This window comes from Rhinolophus ferrumequinum, chromosome 2 (assembly GCF_004115265.2).
Source record: "Rhinolophus ferrumequinum isolate MPI-CBG mRhiFer1 chromosome 2, mRhiFer1_v1.p, whole genome shotgun sequence".
Lineage (NCBI taxonomy): Eukaryota > Metazoa > Chordata > Mammalia > Chiroptera > Rhinolophidae > Rhinolophus > Rhinolophus ferrumequinum.
Genome location: NC_046285.1, coordinates 39,667,782 through 39,689,069, shown reverse-complemented (window position 1 = coordinate 39,689,069; position 21,288 = coordinate 39,667,782). Strand labels below are relative to the sequence as shown.

The window sequence follows — 21,288 nt, the reverse complement described above, 5'->3', positions numbered from 1 at the left end:
CCTTACTGGCTCTTGCAGGTAAGTCCACTTCTGAACACCAAGGTTTGTAGCTTTCATGGTTGTGCTGTCTTGCTTATCTTTTAGAACTGATCATCAAAGGAACTCAAAAGTTTAGCCACTAATTGTATTACCAGGGACTGGTCACAACCATTATTTCATTTTATTTTGTTCACCTTATCTCATGGAAGGCCATATTAAAATGCTTTTGGAATTCTCCAAAAATTTGTGGGGGGTTTTGGGTTTTTTATAGGGTGCGAGTGACTGATTCCAAAAAGGACGTAAGGTGACTTACAGTTATACGTGAAATACAACAGGATAACAAAGTAGAAGTAGGTGAGAAAGTTAAGTGAAAAAATAAACCTAGGAGATGATGAGATAATAGACCCAGGAATGAGGCTAAACATACATTTTAGAACGTGCTGATGCTATCATCTGATTTTGTGTGTTGCTTGTACAATTGCTCCGAGGGTAAATCCTATGTTTTTTCAAATGATACGAAGTTTGAGGTTCTATTTCAAATGTTCTAGCTTACTAGAATTAGGTTAATGAACTATTTGTTAAGTAGGTTGTAGCGTTAAGTTTTTATGTTACATTTAGATTCGTAGAAAAAAAACGGTGCCCCAGTATATAGTACATCCTTTTCTTCAGCCATCCTACCTTTTCTCTTATTTCCTTTCCATTCTTTAGCTGGCTTTGTTCATTTTGTCTGCTTTCTGCCCTTTCCCCCTTCCCTATACTAGTGGTTCTTCAAGTTTAGACTGAGTATCACCTAGTGAGTTGAAAAATATAGATTCCCAGTCCCTTCCAAAGACATTGATAAACGTGGCCAGGGGATGGACCCAGAAGTCTGCATTTTTAACAAGGATCCCAGGTGATTTTGATGCAAGTAACCCAAAACGTAGTTAGATAAACACTTGTTTAGGTTCCTTTCCTGAAGGCTAAACATCTCGATTTAATTCAGAGTTCTTAATCTCAAGTGACTTCCTTGTTTTTATTTCTCCTAGCTTCCTACCAAGTGGTAGTAGTTAGTGCCTTAAAACATGGATAGTACCAAGGAGATCTCATTCATGACAAGTCTAGAAATAGCTATCAGATTCTAAGACTTAAGGTCCAGTTTTGCTTCTGCATTTTTTTTGCACATGACTCCACTGAGCTCCTTGGGCTTAGATTCCTCCACCCAAAGTGGCATTGTTCAAGAATCATAAACTTCTACAGTTGAAAGAGACTGGACATTACCCCTCATTGGAAAAACCAGAGTGGTTTGTTCAGTGATTTGTCTAAGGAGGGAAGACTATAAAGCCCTGATGGCACTATAAGCCTAGCATTTTTTTCTATTTCATTAATGTTCCTTTGGAGTGTATTCTCATCTCGTGCCGCTTACAATAATGGGAAAGATGGTAAAAAGCTTCACGTGTCCACAAAATTTATAAGAAATGTAGTAGTATGTATCAGTTAATTTTCCAAACTTAAATGTTTTAAAATTTAAAAAGTGCAATCTAAAATATACAAAACCATAATTTATCTAGTAAATTAGATTAAAAACTGTACATAGTGTCATCATAGTGGACACCAATTTAATAACTTCTGGTCGCATTTGAACACTCAAGGCCATTTGTAAGAGAAGGGTGGTGACACTTCCCATGTGTCACTTCAAATCCTGTTGGGCTTCTTCAGCTGCTGCCATTGCAACCCATTTGGAGCAAGACTGAACAACTTTACCTTCTCTCCTGTTCAGGGATCTCTCACTTCCTGCCTCCTGGCTTCTGACAACCTACAGGGATTGCTTGGCCCTTGGCCATGTACAACTTGGAAGAGGTGTGGGGTTGCCCCCTCCCTCCTTCAAAGATAATTCAGAGGCACATTTCCTAAGGCTCCTCAGAAGATCCCTCAAGATCAAGCACTAGTACTTAAGTGGTGTCCAACTCAATGAATCCTTGATTCGCTTTCCTTCCTTCTGTCTCATTTCTGCATCACGCCTGTTCCCTGGGATCACTTCCCAGATAAACTACATGCATGCCTTTGTGTTGGGCTATGTTTCTAGGAGAACCAACACAAACAGTAAAAGAACACTGGTAGACAGATGACTTTTAAGAAAGAATTCTATTGTTACCATATATTTTACTTTATGAATGCCTATATAAGAAGTCTTTTTTAGTTTGAAATGCTGCTGGTTAAGATAAACCAGCTCTATCAACTATAAAGCAACTGAAAATATATTCAGAATTGAATTTTCTAAAAAAGCCACAAAGTTGTTTTACAGCCTTAATGTTTTAATCTAGCGCTACTGCTTATAACATTTTAATATTCAGCCTCACTTTGAAAAGCTAAACCACTAACATGAATAGGTCAGTAGCATCTTCAAAAACATTTTTCCATTTAGTTCAAAGTAAGGCTTTATCTTTCCATTCTGAATCTTAATGTACCAATTCTAAGTACCATCAACTTTTTCTTACCCTTTGCAAATCAGTTTTCTCACTTAAAACTAGATTTTTTGTTTTTTTTTGTCTTCCCCTAGAGAAAATGTTACTTCCTCCATGACAAGATTTTTTTCTGTGATAAATCTACCTGTGAATTTTACTGTATTCTTGGGTTAGTTTCACTTTACAAATATGCAGCTGTCCTTTTCACATATAACAACACTTTAATTCTTAAGATTGTGAGGTTACAATTACAAATGAAACTCAGAGAAATCAAGTAATTTGCCTAAGGTCCAACACATAAAAAAGATTCAACACAATAATAATAATAGAACTGTAACTTGAATTCTGGGCTTATGATTCTGAATCCTGTGTTCACCTGAAGGTGACTGATCCCAGCCTGAATTTTTTTTGATGTTTCCAACATGGACTGACTGAAATTTTATCAAGAATGTATTTTTAAAAAATATTCAGAAAAGGACTCAGAAAAAAAGATAAATCACAGGCATACATAGGAGCCTTTATCTTTAACCTACATATCAGGCTTAACAGAAAAGTAGCTCCTTTTTTATCTACTCCATTTTAATATTTAAAAAAGATACGTAACAGACATTTTCTTTAAAAGACAAAGCCCAATAAATAACATGGCAAACCCTTCACTACACAGTAGTAAGTAGATTTTCATTTGATGGGCTTCTATATGCTGCTTGTTTGTCAGTTTGTTAAAATAGAAAAAACTCCTAGTATCTGTTCTAATGAACGGCTTAACTAAATCATTTTTAAACCTTTTCCCCCCAGGCCCAAATTCATTCTTGCTTTGGTAGATGTAGGTTTGAAAGCCGAAGTGATCCTCTACAAATTAAAGATGCACAACATTTAAAACAATGTTGAATTTTAGGTGTTTAACCCAAGTTGGCATAAAAAAAATTTGAGTTTTCAGCTAAACTAGGCGCCATTAGCCATTAGTCTTAAGATTTCCTGTTATATTTGCTATAAAGCATCTCAACAGATGGATTCCAGAATAGGTCACAGCACTGTGAAAAGAAAAGAAAAATATTTTTTCCCTTACTTCAGAGGTAGTAACAGATCTGAATTCATCTAATTTAAAAAACTGTTTACAAACTCTATGAGTTCCATGTATGAAACAGAAGATCTTAATTTGTCCTATCTCTTCTCTTTCCCAGCCTCTTGTGGTATTTTAAATCTGATGGTCCACATTACTGGACCTATTTCCTTCATGATTCTAAAAATTTCACCATATCTACTATTTTGCTTTTTATTTCCTAAAGTTGTTTTTGTTTGTGTGTTTATAGAGGTATAACTGACCTATATTAGTTTCCACTTTACAACAATATGATTCAATATTTGTATATACTGCAAAACAATCACAATAAGTCTAGTTAACATCCATCACTGTACAATTAAAATTTTTTTTTTCCTGTGATGAAAACTTTTAAGATCTATTCTTAGTAACTTTCAAATATGCAATACAGTATTAACTATATTTACCATGCTGTATGTTACATCCCCATGGCTTAGAACTGGAAGTTTGTACCTTTTGACCCTTTCACCTATTTTTTTCACCCCCACCCTTCACCTCTGGCAATCACCAATCTCTTCACTGTACGAGCCTAGTTTTTTTTGTTATTTTTCTAAATTTCACATATTAGTGAGATCATATAGTATTTGTCTTTCTCTGACTTATTTCTCTTAGCATAATGCTTTCAAGGACCATCCATGCTGTTGCAAATGGCAGGATTTCATTCTTTTTTATGACTGAATAGAATTCCATTGTGTACATATATCACATCATCTTTATCCATTCATGCATTGATGGACATTTAGGTTTTTTCATATCTTGGCTATTGAAAATAATGCTGCAGCGAACATGGGGGTGCGCATATCTTTTTGAATTAATGTTTTCATTTTCATTGGCTAAATATCCAGACTGGAATTGCTTCATCAATGGTAGTTCTATTTTTAAGTTTTTGAGGAAACTTCACAGTTTTCCCTAGTGGTTGCACCAATTTATATTCCCACCAACAGTGCATTAGGGTTCCCTTTTCTCCACATCTTTGCCAACACTTGTTATTTGATTTTTTTTTTGGGGGGGGGTAATAGCCCTTCTAACAGGCACAATGTAGTATCTCATTATGGTTTTGATTTGCATGTCCCTGATGATTAGTGATCTTTTCATGTATCTGTTAGCCATCGGAATCTTCTTTGGAAAAATGTCAATTCAGATCTTCTGCCCATTTAATTGGATTTTTTTTGTTATTGAGTTGTAATGAGTTATTTGTGTATTTTGGATATTAACTCCTTATCAGATACATGATTTGCAAATATTTTTTACCATTTAGTAAGCTGCCTTTTCATTTTGTTGATTTCCTTTGCTGTGCAGCTTTTTAGCTTGATGTAGTCCCATTTGTTTATTTTTGCTTTTGCTGCCTTTGGTTTTGGTGTCAGATGCAAAAAATCATCACCAAGACCAACGTCAAGGAGCTTACCACCTATGTTTTCTTCTAGGAGTTTTATGGTTTTGGGTCTTACATCCAAGTCTTTATTTTGTGAGTTAATTTTTGTGCATGGTGAAATATAGTGGTTTAATTTCATTCTTTTGTATGTGCTGTCCAACACCATTTGCTGAAGAGACTGTCCTTTCACTATTGTATATTCCTGGGTCCTTTGTTGTAAATTAATTGACCATATATGCGTGGGTTTATTTCTAGGCTCCTTATTCTGTTCTGTTGATCTTTGTGTCTGTTTTTATGCCAATACCATACTGTTTTGAATACTATAGCTTTGTAATATACTTTGAAATCAGGGAGTGTGATGCCTCTAGCTTTGTTCTTCTTTCTCAAGATTGCTTTGGCTATTTTGGGTCTTTTGTGATTCCATACAAATTATAGGATTGTTTGTTCTATTTCTGTGAAAAATGCCATTGGAATATTTGCTTTTTATTTCCCAGACTGTAAGTTTTTATCTCTTTAGCTTGGTGGATTTTTTTGTGTGTGTGTGACAAAGATTCAATCACCTTGATAATTTAGATGTTTTTTTCCCATGATTTTAAAAAATCATCATCACCATTATTTTTGTCAATTATTATCTATATGTCTTACTATATCTGTCCATACTCATTCATTCGTCAGCATGGAAGTGACCACATGTTTCCTCAGGATATATGGACTTTTACGGATACACTATGGCTTTTATGGATACAGTATGGTATATATCTATGTATAAAACAGGTGAAATATTTTCACCTGTATTGGTAATTCCCTGCTTGATAAAGTACAGCATTTTAGACTTTGACCAAAACTGCCTACTTGAGACAACCTATAATTCGTACAAATATGAGGTCTGACAATTAAGTTCATAAACTCACCCTAGAAAAAGTGCTACATACCTCATTGCTGAATATCCCTACGGTCACCTTCGAAGTACTCCCCTTGGGAAACTATGCACTGATGGCAATGCCTAGTTCACCCTTCAAAGCAATTTTGGAACTCTTTTTCTGGAGTGGCCATCAGAGCTGTTGTCTTATTACCTATGGTGTCCTGAATGTCAACAAAATGTCTTCCTTTCAATATTTCTCTTATCTTCGAGTAAAGAAAGAAGTCATTGGGGGCCAGATCTGGAGAGTAGGGAGGGTGTTCCAATACAGTTATTTGCTGACTGGCTAAAAACTCCCTCACAGACAGTGCTGCATGAGCTGGTGCATTGTTGTGATGCAAGAGCCATGAATTATTGGCGAAAAGTTCAAGTCGTCTAACTTCTTCACGCAGCCTTTTCAGCACTTCCAAATAGTAAACCTGGTTAACTGTTTGTCCAGTTGTTACAAATTCATAACGAATAATCCCTCTGATATCAAAAAAGGTTAGCAACATTGTTGCAACAAGTTCAGGAACTTAATTGGCAGACCTCCTAGTTTAATGAAGAGATACAAATTAGATAATCCACACCCTAACTAGGACACATTGAACTGATTTGCAACATTTCTGTCAATTCATGATTTTCTTTGTTCTCAGACTCAGTTCTCATTTTCTTGAAATTTTACTCTATATAAAACCATAGAAGCAATTCTACTGTGCCTACTTACATATTTCTCTCATACCATTTATAAAAGCAGACTGATCCCAGCACCAATCTTTAGGGGCACTTCAGCACTTATACTTCTCTACTCAGCTGGGACAGAGTTCAAACATGTAGGTTAGTACTTCACTTTTGCCTATAAGCTTAAAAGTCAAACCTCCCTAGACTACATGTCTACCCACAACTCCACCTTTCTCCTATCAAGATCACACAGGAAGAGTAGGAAGTAAAATATGACTCATTTTGTAATAATTATTCTGTGAATAGGCCAAGTTCCATCTGGAGGGATGGACTGGGATTTGGTCATGATAGTAAAATCAAGGAGTACATGTAACTCTACTCTTTGAATTAGGTTTTGAAACCTACAGAGTACAGCCTGTCAATTTCTGCATGTGGTCAATAATATAGCAAATACTGATATTCTTGAAAGTCAGCAGGCTCCGGTGTCTCAATCTTAGACTTTAAAGTGCTGAGTGATTCCAGAGTTAGGCAGCAGAGAATGCTGGCATTTCTAAAGAAGGAAATGCCTCTAAAAAATACTGGGAATCTGATAATCTGGGTTTTTGGCCTGACCCTACCATTTACTGTCTAACCTTTGGCAAGGAAGGAAACTAACATTTATTATATGGCTAATGTATGTATCTCCATCACGATACATTTTATTTTATCCTTCTAACAGTCACATTTTTACTAGTGAGAAAACAGACTCAGAAAATGAAATAAGTTGCTTTAAAATCTATAGCCAAGAAGTAAAGGAACCAAGTAAAACCATGGCTGTCTGATTCTAAGGCCCATGCTCTTTCTATTATAGCCAGTACTTCTCTGCAATTCACTTCACTTCTCCGACTTGTAACTGTATCTGTGAAATAGGAATGTTTACTGTGAGGATCACTTAAGTGTTTTGAATGATCTAGTGATATAACCTCTTCTAAGACCATATGTTTTCAGGTAGGTCTAGTTGTTCTTAATGTTGAGCCAGAATCTAAGTTGATTAGTCTGGTGGCATATGGCTTACAGCAGTGTGGGACTATTGCTTGATCATTCCCTTGTTTGAACACTATAATTCTATTAATGTAGCTCGAAAACATTGTCAGTTTTCCCCCAGCCCCATTATACTGTTAATTCAAACTCAGCTTACAGTCAACTAAAACTTAAAATTTTTTTTCAATAAAGGCTGCTGTTAAGGCATAACTTGCCCATCTTCTCTTTGTGTTGTCTTTTCAGCGGAAGTCTCACTTCCTTATTATTAAGTAGTTAACGGAAACAGCTATTTTTCTATGACAATACATAGGGGTCTAAGAAGAATTAGGATTTCATTCCTGCCCCTAGGAGTCTCCATTGTATATATGGGGCACAGACAAATGAAGAAGATAAATACTTGAACGTACATGAAAGGAGAAGAGCATTTTGTAGGAATGAATGAAGAGGGATTTTGAGAGGCATGTTCATAATGACAAACAATTTAAATGTGATCTGGATTGGCAGGACCTACAATGACCGTGTAGAGGACAGTTTCATATACAACTAAGTGGTACTTGTTTCATTATTTTCTCATAGCAACTACCATAGTGCCTTTCACAAAGAGGTTAGAATAGGAAAGTCATCGGTGAGTGGCTCTGGAACTCTGCAGTAGTACAGGGCACTTGTGCCCAAGGTATACACTGAAAGTACAAACTCATGTTTTATCGCTAAACCACATCTAAGATCGCAAAATTGCCAGCTCAGGAAATAACCATTCCGTCTGCTACCAGTGCTTAATTCTAATTTGTATGAAGCATTTCTTCTTTACCTATGGTCTTTTAAAGGAATATTTTTATCCCTCATAACCTGAATGAGCTTTCTACTATAAAGATAAGTTTTTTTTCTCTGAAACTGAGAAAGGGATGGTAGTATCCCTTTATTGTGGCTGTTGTATAGCTGACTCTAAAAAGTAAAACGTTTTCACTTCTGCTATGGTCCAGTGGTGAGCTAGGCTGAAGTAGAAAGAGAATGAAGAAACCTACCAGGAAAATCCAGCAAAATCTGTAGAAGGAAGAAAGAACAGAAAGAAGGAAAAAAAGTGCTGATCGGTTGTACCATTAAATCATGGCAAAGGACATAGTCTTCCAAGCTCTTTAATTTTAAGTGATATCTCAATTTAAGAAACACCGATTAAATACTAAAGGCTGTGAGTACACAGAGTTGTAAAAATAATTCACCTCTTACCTCACAGGAAACAACTGAGGAAAACATCCTTGCGTTTTAGTGGCAACAAATTTCTGGATCTGAAGCACTTGTTTTAAAAGATGTCCCTTGGAAGATTTGTCAATTTTCGTTAATACCATCTGCAAGAAAACAAATATTTAAGCATGAGAAATAAAGTATTTCTTAATATACAGTTGTACACACTTTAGTACAAATTTTCAATAACAAGTAGATGACCTGGGCAAGTTTCTTAATCTGTGTGTACTTGTTTCCTCAGCTATTAAAAAAAAGCAAATCCTGCTAAAAGAGTTACTGTGAAGATTAAGTGAGTTAACGTATGTATGTATAAAGCATACACTATGTGTTTGCTGTTTAACAGTGCTTTAACTACACAGCACTATAATATCATGGATTCAAGACCAGTGAAAAAGACCCTGAAGCCATATTTGCAATTGCCATAAGCCAAGTGTTTCATATGATCACCACATATCTTGTGGTCTAGGATATATAAATGAGTATCACTAGGTCGATCCATATAAAATTGCCAAGTTAGCATCATTTTTGACCTACAAAATGGTTCCATCTTACATGTAATAATCTAAAGGAAAAATTAGAAGTCAGGTAACTTGTAGGTTGTATCCACCATACCAAGTTAAATGTAGTTAGATTCCAAGTAAGCCTAGAATTTACTAGGCTTACTAGTAAACAATTACTTTGAATAATTTACTCATTCAAAGACAATTACATACTACTGGGAGGTCAAAGCATGGTTGATTACAAAAGCAATTAAAAAGTAAAACCTTGATCTATCGGGTTTTCCTGGGGAATTTCTATAAATTTAAATTCCTTGACGAATCATTTGTTCTCCAGTTACATAAATGTTAGTGGAAGAAGGAGTGAGAAGCAAAAAGTGTGAGGTTTCTAATGACCCGTGAATCCCTCCAAATCGGAGTCTTTACTCATAAAGGAAAATATGCTGGTATTTAAAAGGAGACATAATTCCTCTATCACAACCTCTTTTTCAAAGAAGAAAATAGTATTTCTTTAAAGTTAAAACTGAGGAAAATATATGATTTCACAAACTGGTACCTATGATACCAAATCAAGAACACTATCACTTGATAAAACCAGTTTGGCATTATTTACACTTTTTTTTTAAACCATGTAGACTATGTTTATTAACCTTTTGGTTACTCATAACTATAGGTTATCTTCACAGGCCTTTTGCAAATCCAAGAACTCCATAACTCCAAGAACACAAAAAAGCTGCTAACTAGTAACATCGTTTGATTTGCATTAAACTCCACTGTTAACATTTTAATGGTTTTTTAACCTTTTTTTGAAATCAAATTATAACCAATGGGTTCTTCACTTTTCCTTAGAAAGGAACTTTCGGAGTGCTATTTTATCTGGAAAACTCACAAAGCAAAATAAATGTGGATACCAACCTACTAATAAGTATTCTATTCTAGGGCAAATAACGGAAAGAACACTGGTAAGATATTCCCAGATGAAATTTTGTTTTTCTTTAAGAATATGAAAAATCAACTTGTATATGCTGGAGCCTGCTATGTTCTTGTAATGGTTCTTAAATTACAAATTAGTTTAGCAAATTTGTCAGTTGCAGTTTTATTTACATACTGATAAATACTATATACCAAGCTGATGTTAAAGTGCTACTAAAACATGTTTTAGACAAATGTTTACATTGCTATTTAAAAAAATCATACAGAAAAGCACTTACGAACACTAAATGAACAGCTTAAAAAAACCTTTATTTTGACTATAATTTTCAAAACTTAAAGCTGAGAAAGGAAAAGAGAAAATACGTTACACAGAACTTATTTTATTAATGGCTGATAATCAAAAAGATTATTCAGAAGGTACTCCTTTATCACTTGAGAAAGCAAGCCTTGCTTGTTCATTAAAAGACAGACACACATATACAGAACTGGTATTTCTAACTCATTCAAAAGAAATACTTACCACATAAGGTAATGCAAATTCTTCACACATTTCTATGGCAATATTGTCTGCTTTTTGAATTCCAACAACACTATCCACTAACAAAAATGTTCTCATCAAACTATAAGAATGCAGAAATAAAGGTTAATGACAGTATAAAATTCATTCACTATACTATACTAATAAACTTTACTAATAAACTTCACTATGCTAATAAACTTTCCTTTGACTAATTTTCAATACAAAATTTAAAAAGTTCTTTAGGCGAAAGAAATTCTCAGTTCAGCAGGAAGTGCATCCTATAGTCCAAGACCTAAATAAATTCACTAAACACTAATTTATTTCAGTAGCATGTACTGAACGTGACACTATGCCTGGGACTGAATACAAAGATGAGTATTCAAGCTCAGTTCATCTAAGAGCTTGAACTCTAGTGGAAGAAAGAGACATGAACCCAATTAACTATGTTATCATAAAAATGTCTAAATTTTCAAATATTATTTTAAAATTAATAGATAATACAAACCAGATACATTCTCTTTTGCATTTCCTAATGTAAATATTTCATGTTAGTTTCTATGTAAAACTATAAGATATTTGTAAACACTTTTTGACACTTGAGAAGTTTTACATTAATTTTTCTATACATCATGCAATGCTTGAAATATACGACTGCCATTTGACTATCTATGGAGACAAAGAGGTAACATTTACAGAGGATGTGGTGTCAGAAGTATTTGAAGAATGATCAGAGTTTTAAAAAGTTTACTTAAACCTGGTAAATACCACATTAACCAACAATTTTCATTTTCAAAATTAGACAGCTAAGAGTTTGGTATACAAAAATTAATAAACTGCTGAAGTACTATTTATAGTCTCAGTTTATGGAAATACTTGAATTTAAAATTAAACTAAGTTACAGGAAAAAAACTAAGCAAGCAGTATATACCTTGGTCCTAAATATTGTATTTCAGAATATTATGATAATAAAATGGACTTTCTAAAAGAAGTCACTTGATAAAACTGAAGTGGTCATCATGTTATTTTCATATTAATGAAAATATACTTTGGGTTAAATGTATCATTATTGCAAGAAAATGTTTTCCTTACTTTTTTCGTTCTTTTAGATAGGTTTCTACCATGTTAACAAAATCTTCAGGTGCTCTGTAGCCATAACCTGGCATGTCCACCAATGTAAAATGTTTTCCAACTTTGAAAAAATTCATTTTCTTTGTGTGCCCCTGATAAAGTAAATGGAAAAACAAAAGCCTCCTTAAAATATGTTCTTTGTATCTTTCATGACTTAAAATATTTTCTATTCAACCAACACATATTTGTTAACATTTCTAAGTATACTATATATAATCCCAGCTATGCCGATGACGATACAGGAAAAGATAGAAGGGAAGTGACTGGAGACAAGCTTAGATATTACTTCTTCCCGCCAATTCATAATTTTAAGAGAATCTATATGAGTTAAGAAGAACTTTAGATTCCATCTTAGAAATATGTAGGAAAATAGTTCAGAGTCTTTCCTATTTCATTAGCTCTCTCTCAGTAAAAAAGTTCCCTTATTCTAAACAGTGTGACTACACTAGTCAATATTCTCTGATGAGTAATATATCTCTACTTTAAAGAGAAATGAATTATGGTACAGATAGGTTAAATTCAGTGCGTATTGTCAGTCATACAGGTTTTCATAAAGCCTAGAGGCAAAGCCTGATAGTTTATTATGCCTAGACTATTGCTACCCTAAAATCAAGATGTTCTGCACGTTTCATTAGAGTGGTTTTAGTGCTTTCAATAACCATGTTTGAAAAAGCACGTACAACACTATAAAATATCTGTGCAACTGAAGTTAATATATAGATGACAAGTCATATATTCATGATTTTATGTCTGTGGACATTTATTAATCAGAAAAGGAAAGATTAACATAAACAATTTAAAAAGTCTATTGTTTGGAACTTAGTACAAGTATTTTAAGAGGAAAGATTTTATAAATGGTGCTTAGGTTCCCAGTCAGGTATGTGTCTCTCTATAGGAAAATGATTTTAGAATCACAGATTAGGAATGTCAAAAATACATTTCTTCCGTTGTCTTCTCTGAGCAGTAAGGGAACCACCCTACCTAGAAGTGAGGGTTTAGCTGGGTTATTTGGTGAAGTCAGGCAGGAGTAAAGATAAGACCGTTAACAAATGACACCAATCATCACTGATAGAGCCACGGAGTCAACTATATGAAGAAGTGGGAGCAAGAGATGACTAGTGAAGCTTCATGGAAGAGTTCCAATGCAAGGAAATGGGGCGGTAAGCATTGGGTTAGTGGGAACTTTTTGCCATGGAGAGATAATAAGGTGAGAGGAACTGGGGGTGAGTTTTGACAAGAGGATATCTTACATATTGGTAGAATCCGCATCTCTGAGAAGGAGTATAGGAAATTAGAAAATGACAGAAAGCTACTATAGCAGATTGGCTGGGAAAATAAGGACATAATTTGGCCCTGGGTAAACTGGGGATTGCCTGATTGATGTATATGTATGAGTTAGCAAGGTATAAAAGATTATAGGAGGGAAAAACACACCATTTCCTCTGAAATTAGTGTAGAACTAGATGATCATTCTCATAGAAGCAAATATAGAATGATGACAGAATAACTCTGGAAAATATTGGACCAGGGAAAATTTCCTCAAGAATCTGGCAAGACTACTGAAATAAATCCAGACGTACTTCCTTTTCTTCAGAGAAATACACAGGCATTAATAAAATGTCTTACTTTACTAGCTGTTTGAAAGAAATCGCTTTTCTACGAACTTAGCAATTATGATTTCTTGTACCTCCCTACATTTACTATTCATCTTAGTCAATTCAGAGGTGGTTCAGACAGATTTTAAATTTCAACATACCGGTTTTTTGGAGATTCTGACTTCAACCTCTGGAGCCAATGAAAATAAAGCCTTTATTAGAGAGGATTTTCCAACATTGCTTCTGCCTATAAAACACACCTTATACAAGAACAAAGATAGCTGAGTACTAGTTTACATATATATTTATTATATGATGTATTAGCCGCAAAAATCTATCAAACTATTCGGTCTTGCCTTAGTCATAAAAAGTGGTTTATATAAATTCTAATATATAGCTACTATCTACTGAACGATTTCAATGTGCCAGGTGCTGTTCTAAGCACTTACCGTATATTTTCTTATTTAACTTTTACAACATCCCTACGAGGTAAGCAATGTTATTATCTCCATTTAGCAGATGATAAAAGTAGAGGCAGAGAGAGAGAAGTAAAATAACTGGCCCAAAATTATATAGCTAGAAAGTGAAGGAGCTGGAACTTGAACTCAGGGCATTTCTATACAGAACCTGTGCTTTTAATTACACTATGCTATTCAAGAACATCTGCAACATTTACTAAGCATTCCGTATTTACAAAGCTTTTAGAAGTTAAAAACCAGAAGCATTTCAACAAAACTGGCTTTAAAGTACACATTTTGAACCACATTTCCCGACAAACTTTCAGAGTACTCTGTAATGCCACTGTTATTAAGAAGTTATTCCTTTCTCTTGACTTCTCTTTCCAATTAAGTTTTTCTCCTTTAGTCCTCTATAGTACAGAAAGCAACAAAATATTCCTGATACTAACCATTAATACCCACGGCTTTGCTTTTTAACATGGTATTTATTGAAGGGGGAACAATAACAATCAGTGGTTCCAAATGAGGGTGGTACCACCCTCTAGGGAGGGTGTTTTGGAAATACTAGTAAGGGCATTTTTGGTTATCAATATGATTATACGGCACTTAGTGGGCAGGGCCAGGGATGCTATATATTGTGCAAAACGGGTCAATCCTTCAAAACGAATTGATCTGAGTACTGCATAAATTTCAAATCCTCTGCCAGATTAAATCCAACGATAATAAAACTGAAATTTTAAAAAATGAATTGCACAAAAAATCCAGTAATTTAGAAGTTTAAATCGAAAAGCAATGTTATCTCAAAATTATTAAATGACTTATATGCTCTTAAATTATTACACCAGTTCTAAATGTATTTATTAGAAGAAAAGTTTCAGTGCAGTGGTACAGATACTACAAGTACAGCAGGTTCTTGAATAACACTGTTCCGTTCAACTTTGTTTTGCTATGACGTTAATGAGGGGAAAAAAAAAAATCAATTTGCAGCCAGGGCCACTGTCGGTGTGGAGTTTGCACCGTCTACCCATGTCTGCATGGCTTTTCTCCAGGTACTCTGGTGTCCTCCCACATCCCAAAGATGTGCAAGTTCAGTGAACTGGCATGTCTATATCGTCCCATGATGAGTGAGTGTGGATGTGAGTGCTCCCTGCAAGGGAATGGCGCCCTGTGGAGCGCTGGTTCCCACATTGGGCCCTGAGCTCTGGAGAGAGGCTCTTCCCATGTTACCCAGAACTGGAATACACAGGTTGGAAAATAATTATCTTACTTGTTTTTATTAATCTTTCTTAAATGTATGTGTAGCTCGCATTTATCTTAATGTTTAGTATTAGAAGTGTTTGGGGTATTTATAAGTTTGGTGATACTTTTGTGACTAGAAATATGCCACAGGAACTTAACTCTTATTTATATATCAGACTACAGTAAAATTGAATTCATTATACGTTGTTTTGCTTAACAAAGTTTCCAAGAATCCATCCAGGATGTTGAGAACTTACTGTATGTAAAGAGATCTGAGTTTTCTTTTAGCAGACTTAGAACAAAACATTATTAAACTTAATGACATGCATAAAATGCACACTCACGGAATTTCACCGAAGTTGTTTTTGTAAGTCTTCTACGTTATTGCCATCTAGGTATATTTTTTACACGATAGGAAATTTAGGTTGCGTGAAAATAACACTGATAAGAATCACCTCATTTGTGAAACTATTATACTTGTCATATTCTTCCCTTTGTTTTTCCTACTTCAATTAAATAGGAAAAAGTTAAACAGGTAATTTTATGAACGCTTTGTTTGGGTTTTAAAACCTTTCGAAGTCTTCTACAGTCATTACCAAAATAACTAAAACTAGATTTGCATATTTAGTTGAACTAATTTTGTGCGTCCACATAAAATCTATTTCCTTTTGCATGGAGAAATAGGTGGCAGCAAAACCCCTGCCAAGGCCGTCAGAAGCCGCTGGCAGCAGCGCTCCTACCTCAGGGCGGAGGAGGTCCGGGGCGTGGTCAAGGTGCTCCGCGGAACTTAGGTACTCGATGCGGTTCCGGGTGGTGGCGGTGAAGAAACTCTCCGCCCTCGCGATGTCCTCCAGGCTCGGGTCGAAGGTCTTCAGGTGAAGGACTGGCCTCGATTCCGGGAGGAGGTGCCGCTGGAGTTCCTGTAACGGGAACACGAGCTTCGTTAGTTGCGTTTTGGGCAGCCGTAGAACCTCCGCGAAGGTCTGGGACGTGCTGTAGGGTCGGCTCACAAGCCCCAGCGCTGCGGGCATCTCAAAGAGGCAGCCCATGCCTGACAGCAACCCACGTGCTGCCATTTTTCTCTCCCAGAAGCCCCGCAGCAGGACCCTCGTCCCAGTGTGTGGGCTGCGCCTGCGTGACCCGGCTCCCTCTACGCCTACTGGGAATTGTAGTCTCCTTTGGTCTCGTTCCCGCCTAAGCTCTTTGTTTCTAGTGAGCTGGAGGCAGGCTTTTCGCGGCTAGGAAAAAACCCTCTGGGTGCTTTTCACATTCTGGCCTGGACGATTGTGCCTTTGACTTGTATGTGGGGAGGCTGTTTAATAGTTTTTTGAGGTGAAAAGACACATCCGCCTATGTCGCCCTTAAGTGTCAAACGAAGGGGAAGCAGTGAAGCGCTGGTGAATTCCAGGACCGTTTACTCTTCAGTTTCTGGTTGTCTCCCAGATCGTTGACACTGACGAACGTATAACTAGAAAAAACACTTGCAGAAAGGGCTGCTGAGAAATATTGTTGAAACAGCACCTGGATTTCGCGGAGGGACAGCTTATATTTTTGGAAGGACAGCTTATATTTTCAGCCTTCTCTATAGCTGCAGGAAATGTCATTAAATTTTAGAGATTTCTTATAGGATAAAAGCAAAAACAGTTTTGCACAGGTGTTAGAGTTGTTTCATGGAGGTTACATAAGGACAACTTATTTCGAAAGTTTGTTCTCAAAGCAATTCAAACCCATCAGCACGAGAATGGGAGATAAGAAGTATCATGATAAAATGAATAAACGATATTCCCGTTTAAAAGACTATAGGTCTGAAACATCAGCACCAAACAGCAGAGCAAGCTTAATTCAGCAAGACATCTTGAGCGATCCCCCAGGTTGTTCAGTGATTAATCAGGGCAATTCTTGAATGAATGTCATACAAAAATTAACGAACAGGACCAATGACTTTGCTAATAGCCTGACCTGCTGCTGGCCGCCTAATTTTTGATCTTTGCATCAGGCTTTGAGACTTCCCCTCATCCCCTTCTCTCACTCCCCCAAGATAAAACTCTTTATTGTAAACTGTTTTACAGCCCTTTCCCCCCTTTTAACAGTATATTTGGAAGTCTTTCTATATCAATGCATACAATATGTTTTTAATGGAAGCATATTATTCCATTTATTATTCTTATTGATTATTATTTTTTAATTATTTTTGTTATTACAAACAATTCTAAAGTGAGTACTCATAAGTAGATAATTTTGCACACTTGTGGGAGTGGGGTAAATTCCTTGAAGGGGACTTGATGGGTCATAGGATATGTGCACTTACATTTTTCATATCTCTTTTCAAAAATTACCATCTAAAGAAATTGTACCAAATTACTCCCTAATAACAAAGTATTACAGTACCAAAACAGACATTATAAAACTAGGGTGTTATCAATGTTGCATAATCTTGCCAATCTAACAGATGAAAAATCTTATTTCTTGTTTTAATTCATATTTTCCTGATTATTAGGGAGGGTGAACATATTTTGGCATTTTGTTTGTCCATTGTATTTCTTTTTTTGTAAACATGATCTCTATTAGGTTATTCATCTTTAAAAATGACTTATAATAACTTTAATTATTGAGAACATTGATCACTTGTCTGTCATCTTTTCCAAATATTTTACCCAACTTGTTTATCTTTTGACTTTTTAATAGTGCTTTTCACTGTACAGATTTTTAATTTGTACGTGACCAAACTGAACAGTCTTTTATGTCTTCTAAGCTTTGAGTTATGTTTAGATAATTCTTCTAAGCTTATAAAGAAATTATCCAATCTTTTCATCTCATAGTATACTGGGTTTTTTATAACAGTTAAATATTTAATACACCTGGGATTTAATGAAAAGAATCCATTAAAAATTCAGCTTAATTTTTTTCCAAATGGTTAGCCAGTTGTTTCAACGATATTTATTAAATAATTCATCTTTTCTTCATTGATTGATAATACTATTTGTAACAAATTGCCAGGTGTATGTGGGTCCATTTCCAGACAACTGTGAACTTTGAAAGTGCTTTGAATGTGCCATTTCATTTCTAAACCTTGGGGTCCCCAGTTTGGAAATAAACCAGAGCATAAAGGACTTTTGTTAATTCTTAGAGGGATTTTAGAGGTGTTCAGGGGTTAGTAGATACCACAGTACTCATAATCCTACATAGTCTGAATCCAGAAAAATTTGACAGAGCAGTTTTTGCAAAGTAAATTATTTTGTCATCCATAGTTTGTTGTGGGGGCCAAACAAGTAATCCACTGGACATAAATATGACAAGGAAAACCACTTAATTTATTTAATCATCCTTTTCCCCCCTTCACTCTATATTTTTATATGTCTATGTAAACAAGGCATATAAAACTTCAGAAAGATAGTTTAGAGTAAATAATACACTATGCTTTCCCTGGGTAACCGTGATCAAACTCTTCCCTAATTTCCAGGGCAGGCAGAGGGTCAAAGATGGGGCATACATAGCAGTGAAACCTACAAGTGAAAGGGAAAAACAGGAGGAATTAGCTTAGGGGAACTAACTCTGTTGTAGCGCTGCAGTAGAAATCATGGGGTCCACAGGGAATTGTCCAAGTCTAGGAAAATTAGGCCCCATCATTTTTGAAGGTGTTCCAGTCTAGGGGATGGGATGTTGCAACAGTACTCTCTGTGTTCTGGCAATATTCTGATTTGTTGGCAGCATCTTGGTTCCAGGTGGTCTGTCTAAGTGAAGTAGGACTCTAGCCAGTGGCTTTGGATTGGGAGTCAGGATGTAGCCTCCTGGCTAGGTAAGGTGTTAGGGCTGAGATTAAAAATAGGATTTAAGTCCTGGTGAGGAAAGGGAGTGTGGATTAGGAAACCAAGCAGCTACTTAGTCCTGCAGATTGTGCAAACATAACAAGGCCAGAGGTAGGTCTTGAATGGATCTAAGGGCATCTTAGCACTCCTCTCAGAGAACTGTGGAAAACCTACCTTTCCTTTGGTCGAGTTCCACAGCACTGAGGTCAGGATGTACTTTGCTAAACTGTGATAGCCAGGGGAGATCAATAAATGAGGATTGTATTCGTGTACTTGTTCTGTTCTGTACTTCCTTTCCCTCTTCTGTATAATGCTGTACTGTGTGAGTACATTAGCTAACACTGAGAGTGATAAGGCACCCCTGCTAGGGTCCATCAGTAGTTTATTCATCAAGTATTTCATGAGCACCGATTACATGTCGGGCACTGTACTTGGGGCTGGAGATATATGAGTGAGGAAATGAAGTAGAAAAAGGTTTCTGTCCTCATGTTATTGTCTTGAGACAATACATAAATAAAATACCAAGTATATTAAATAATGATAAATGCTTAGGAAAAAACTAAAGCTGGGTAGGGAAGTAGGGTGTGTGTGTGTGTGTGTGTGTGTGTGTGTGTGTGTGTGTGTGTGTGTGTGTAGAGGTGTAGGCTGTTGCCATTTTAGTGTGGTCCTCGCCGAGAGGGTGATATTTGAGCACAGACTTGCAGGAGATGAGGGAATAACTATGTGATTATCTGGGGAAGCATTCCAGGTAGAAGTGCAAAGGCTCTGAGGTGGGGTGTATGAATGGCTTGTTTAAGAACAGCAAGGGGGCCAATGGAGCCAGAATGGAGGAAGCAAGGATAGATGCTGCCAGTGACTCTAGCTATTCCTATCAAACTTTACTTTGCATATAGACATTTGAAGTAAACAAATGTTCTTAGCTGTTCAGCATCCCTTACATAGACAGGAACCATCTGTTCCCACTCTATGTGGTTCTGTTGAGGCTATCAATAACAGAACTCCACTCTTCTGATCACAGGAGGTGTGATTTGGCCATACTTTGTATGTATTATGACAATAATGACTATTTGAATAATGTGCAAGTGACCCCAACCAAGCCAGTCGTTATGTTAAAACTGAATGGGCAGCTGGATCTGTCATTGAGGCTCTTGCCATGTATGATGCCGGAATGTGAGTCCAGCACTCACAATAGATGTTCTTCCTATCTACATGGAAGACGCCTACCGTGCTTTAAGAAAGTGAATGTAACATACAAAAACAATATTGAGAGGTGAGGGTGGGGGGCTGATCGCCTATATTGAATATCATCTTCTCTGTGTCTCTACTCTCCAATCACACAAGTCAATGTTACTCTCCTTGTTTTTACTAAAACTGGTTTGACTTGGATTTGACTGCAACCAACAGTCCTGATTAATACAGTGTTGTAAGATGTGGTGTGGTTCCTTGTGTAAGTCCAGAGCTACCAGACTACCATGCAGGATAGTGGAAGTAAATTTCAACCCTATAATAGAGGAGTCATGGTAAAGCTTTGGAGCACAGAGTGCCATGGCTGCAGGTTAAGCAGGCTAAAATACTATCCTCCCTTAATGTAACAGCTGGACTTCAGGAAGGTCAAGAGTTTCCCTTCTACTCAAGATGTTTCTTCTTCCAGTGGCTGGTTATTCATGATCTTTGGTGAAATCCAATAATCTGATTACATTGTGAGAATTAGCAGAGTTCCATTTGTGTTTATGGTCCTTCTCCTGAGAAAAAAATGCCTTTTGTTTGACAGCTCAGGAGGCAGTTCACCACAAAGTTAAGATTTTACTATTCAGTATGACTTGGGAAAATTCTTTATACACATTCTTCAGAATCAGCTTTTGTTGCTAAAATCTGTCTGACCTAAATGTCGTAGTTATAATCTGTCATGTTCATCTAATGAGCATAGAAGAACACAGGTAAAACAGTGGTGGGATCTTACCATTAGGGCATGATCATCTCAATTGTTCCTTCAGTAATGTCTGTCTCTATAATGAATGGCCATTAGGTCCAGAGTGATCTCAATTTATAGCCAAATTCTATAGTTATCAAGTTTCTGGAATCCATCTAAGACATGAAGAAAGCAAACGTAGGCGTATGAATAGGGAGCCAGAACCAAGGACATCAGAGAGTCAGCAAACACAGTATACACAGATAAACTCTCATCCTATGCTAGAGAGGGTTTGAATGCTCTGACAGAAGCCAGATCCTAGGAAAGGTTACTTCTAGATGCGGACAGAGGTAATGGATTAGGTCTGTGTTTAATTCACAGAAGACTCTTTTATACTACACTTCTCCCCTTCTTTTAACAACAGTAAATAACATTTATTGAGGCCTGCTATGCCAGGATTGATCTGGGTGCCAG

General features: G+C 36.3%; 1 protein-coding gene across 2 annotated transcripts in view; it reads right to left on the bottom strand.

Moving 5' to 3' along the window:
- The window catches only part of GTPBP8 (GTP binding protein 8 (putative)), a 28,099-nt gene extending 11,865 nt beyond the window's left edge, over window positions 1-16,234 (bottom strand). The window contains exons 1-6 of one of the 2 annotated variants that reach the window (XM_033129093.1): window positions 15,840-16,234; window positions 13,564-13,662; window positions 11,769-11,899; window positions 10,680-10,779; window positions 8,715-8,833; window positions 1,339-3,451 (exon numbers count right to left, since the gene is read on the bottom strand). In XM_033129093.1, coding sequence (XP_032984984.1) covers window positions 3,373-3,451; window positions 8,715-8,833; window positions 10,680-10,779; window positions 11,769-11,899; window positions 13,564-13,662; window positions 15,840-16,175 — 864 coding nt within the window. In that variant the 5' untranslated portion in view covers window positions 16,176-16,234 and the 3' untranslated portion in view covers window positions 1,339-3,372. Of the gene's footprint in view, window positions 1-1,338; window positions 3,452-8,714; window positions 8,834-10,679; window positions 10,780-11,768; window positions 11,900-13,563; window positions 13,663-15,839 lie in introns of those variants that run through there. The other variant, XM_033129084.1, reaches the window with a different exon arrangement.
- Window positions 16,235-21,288: the final 5,054 nt, after the last annotated feature.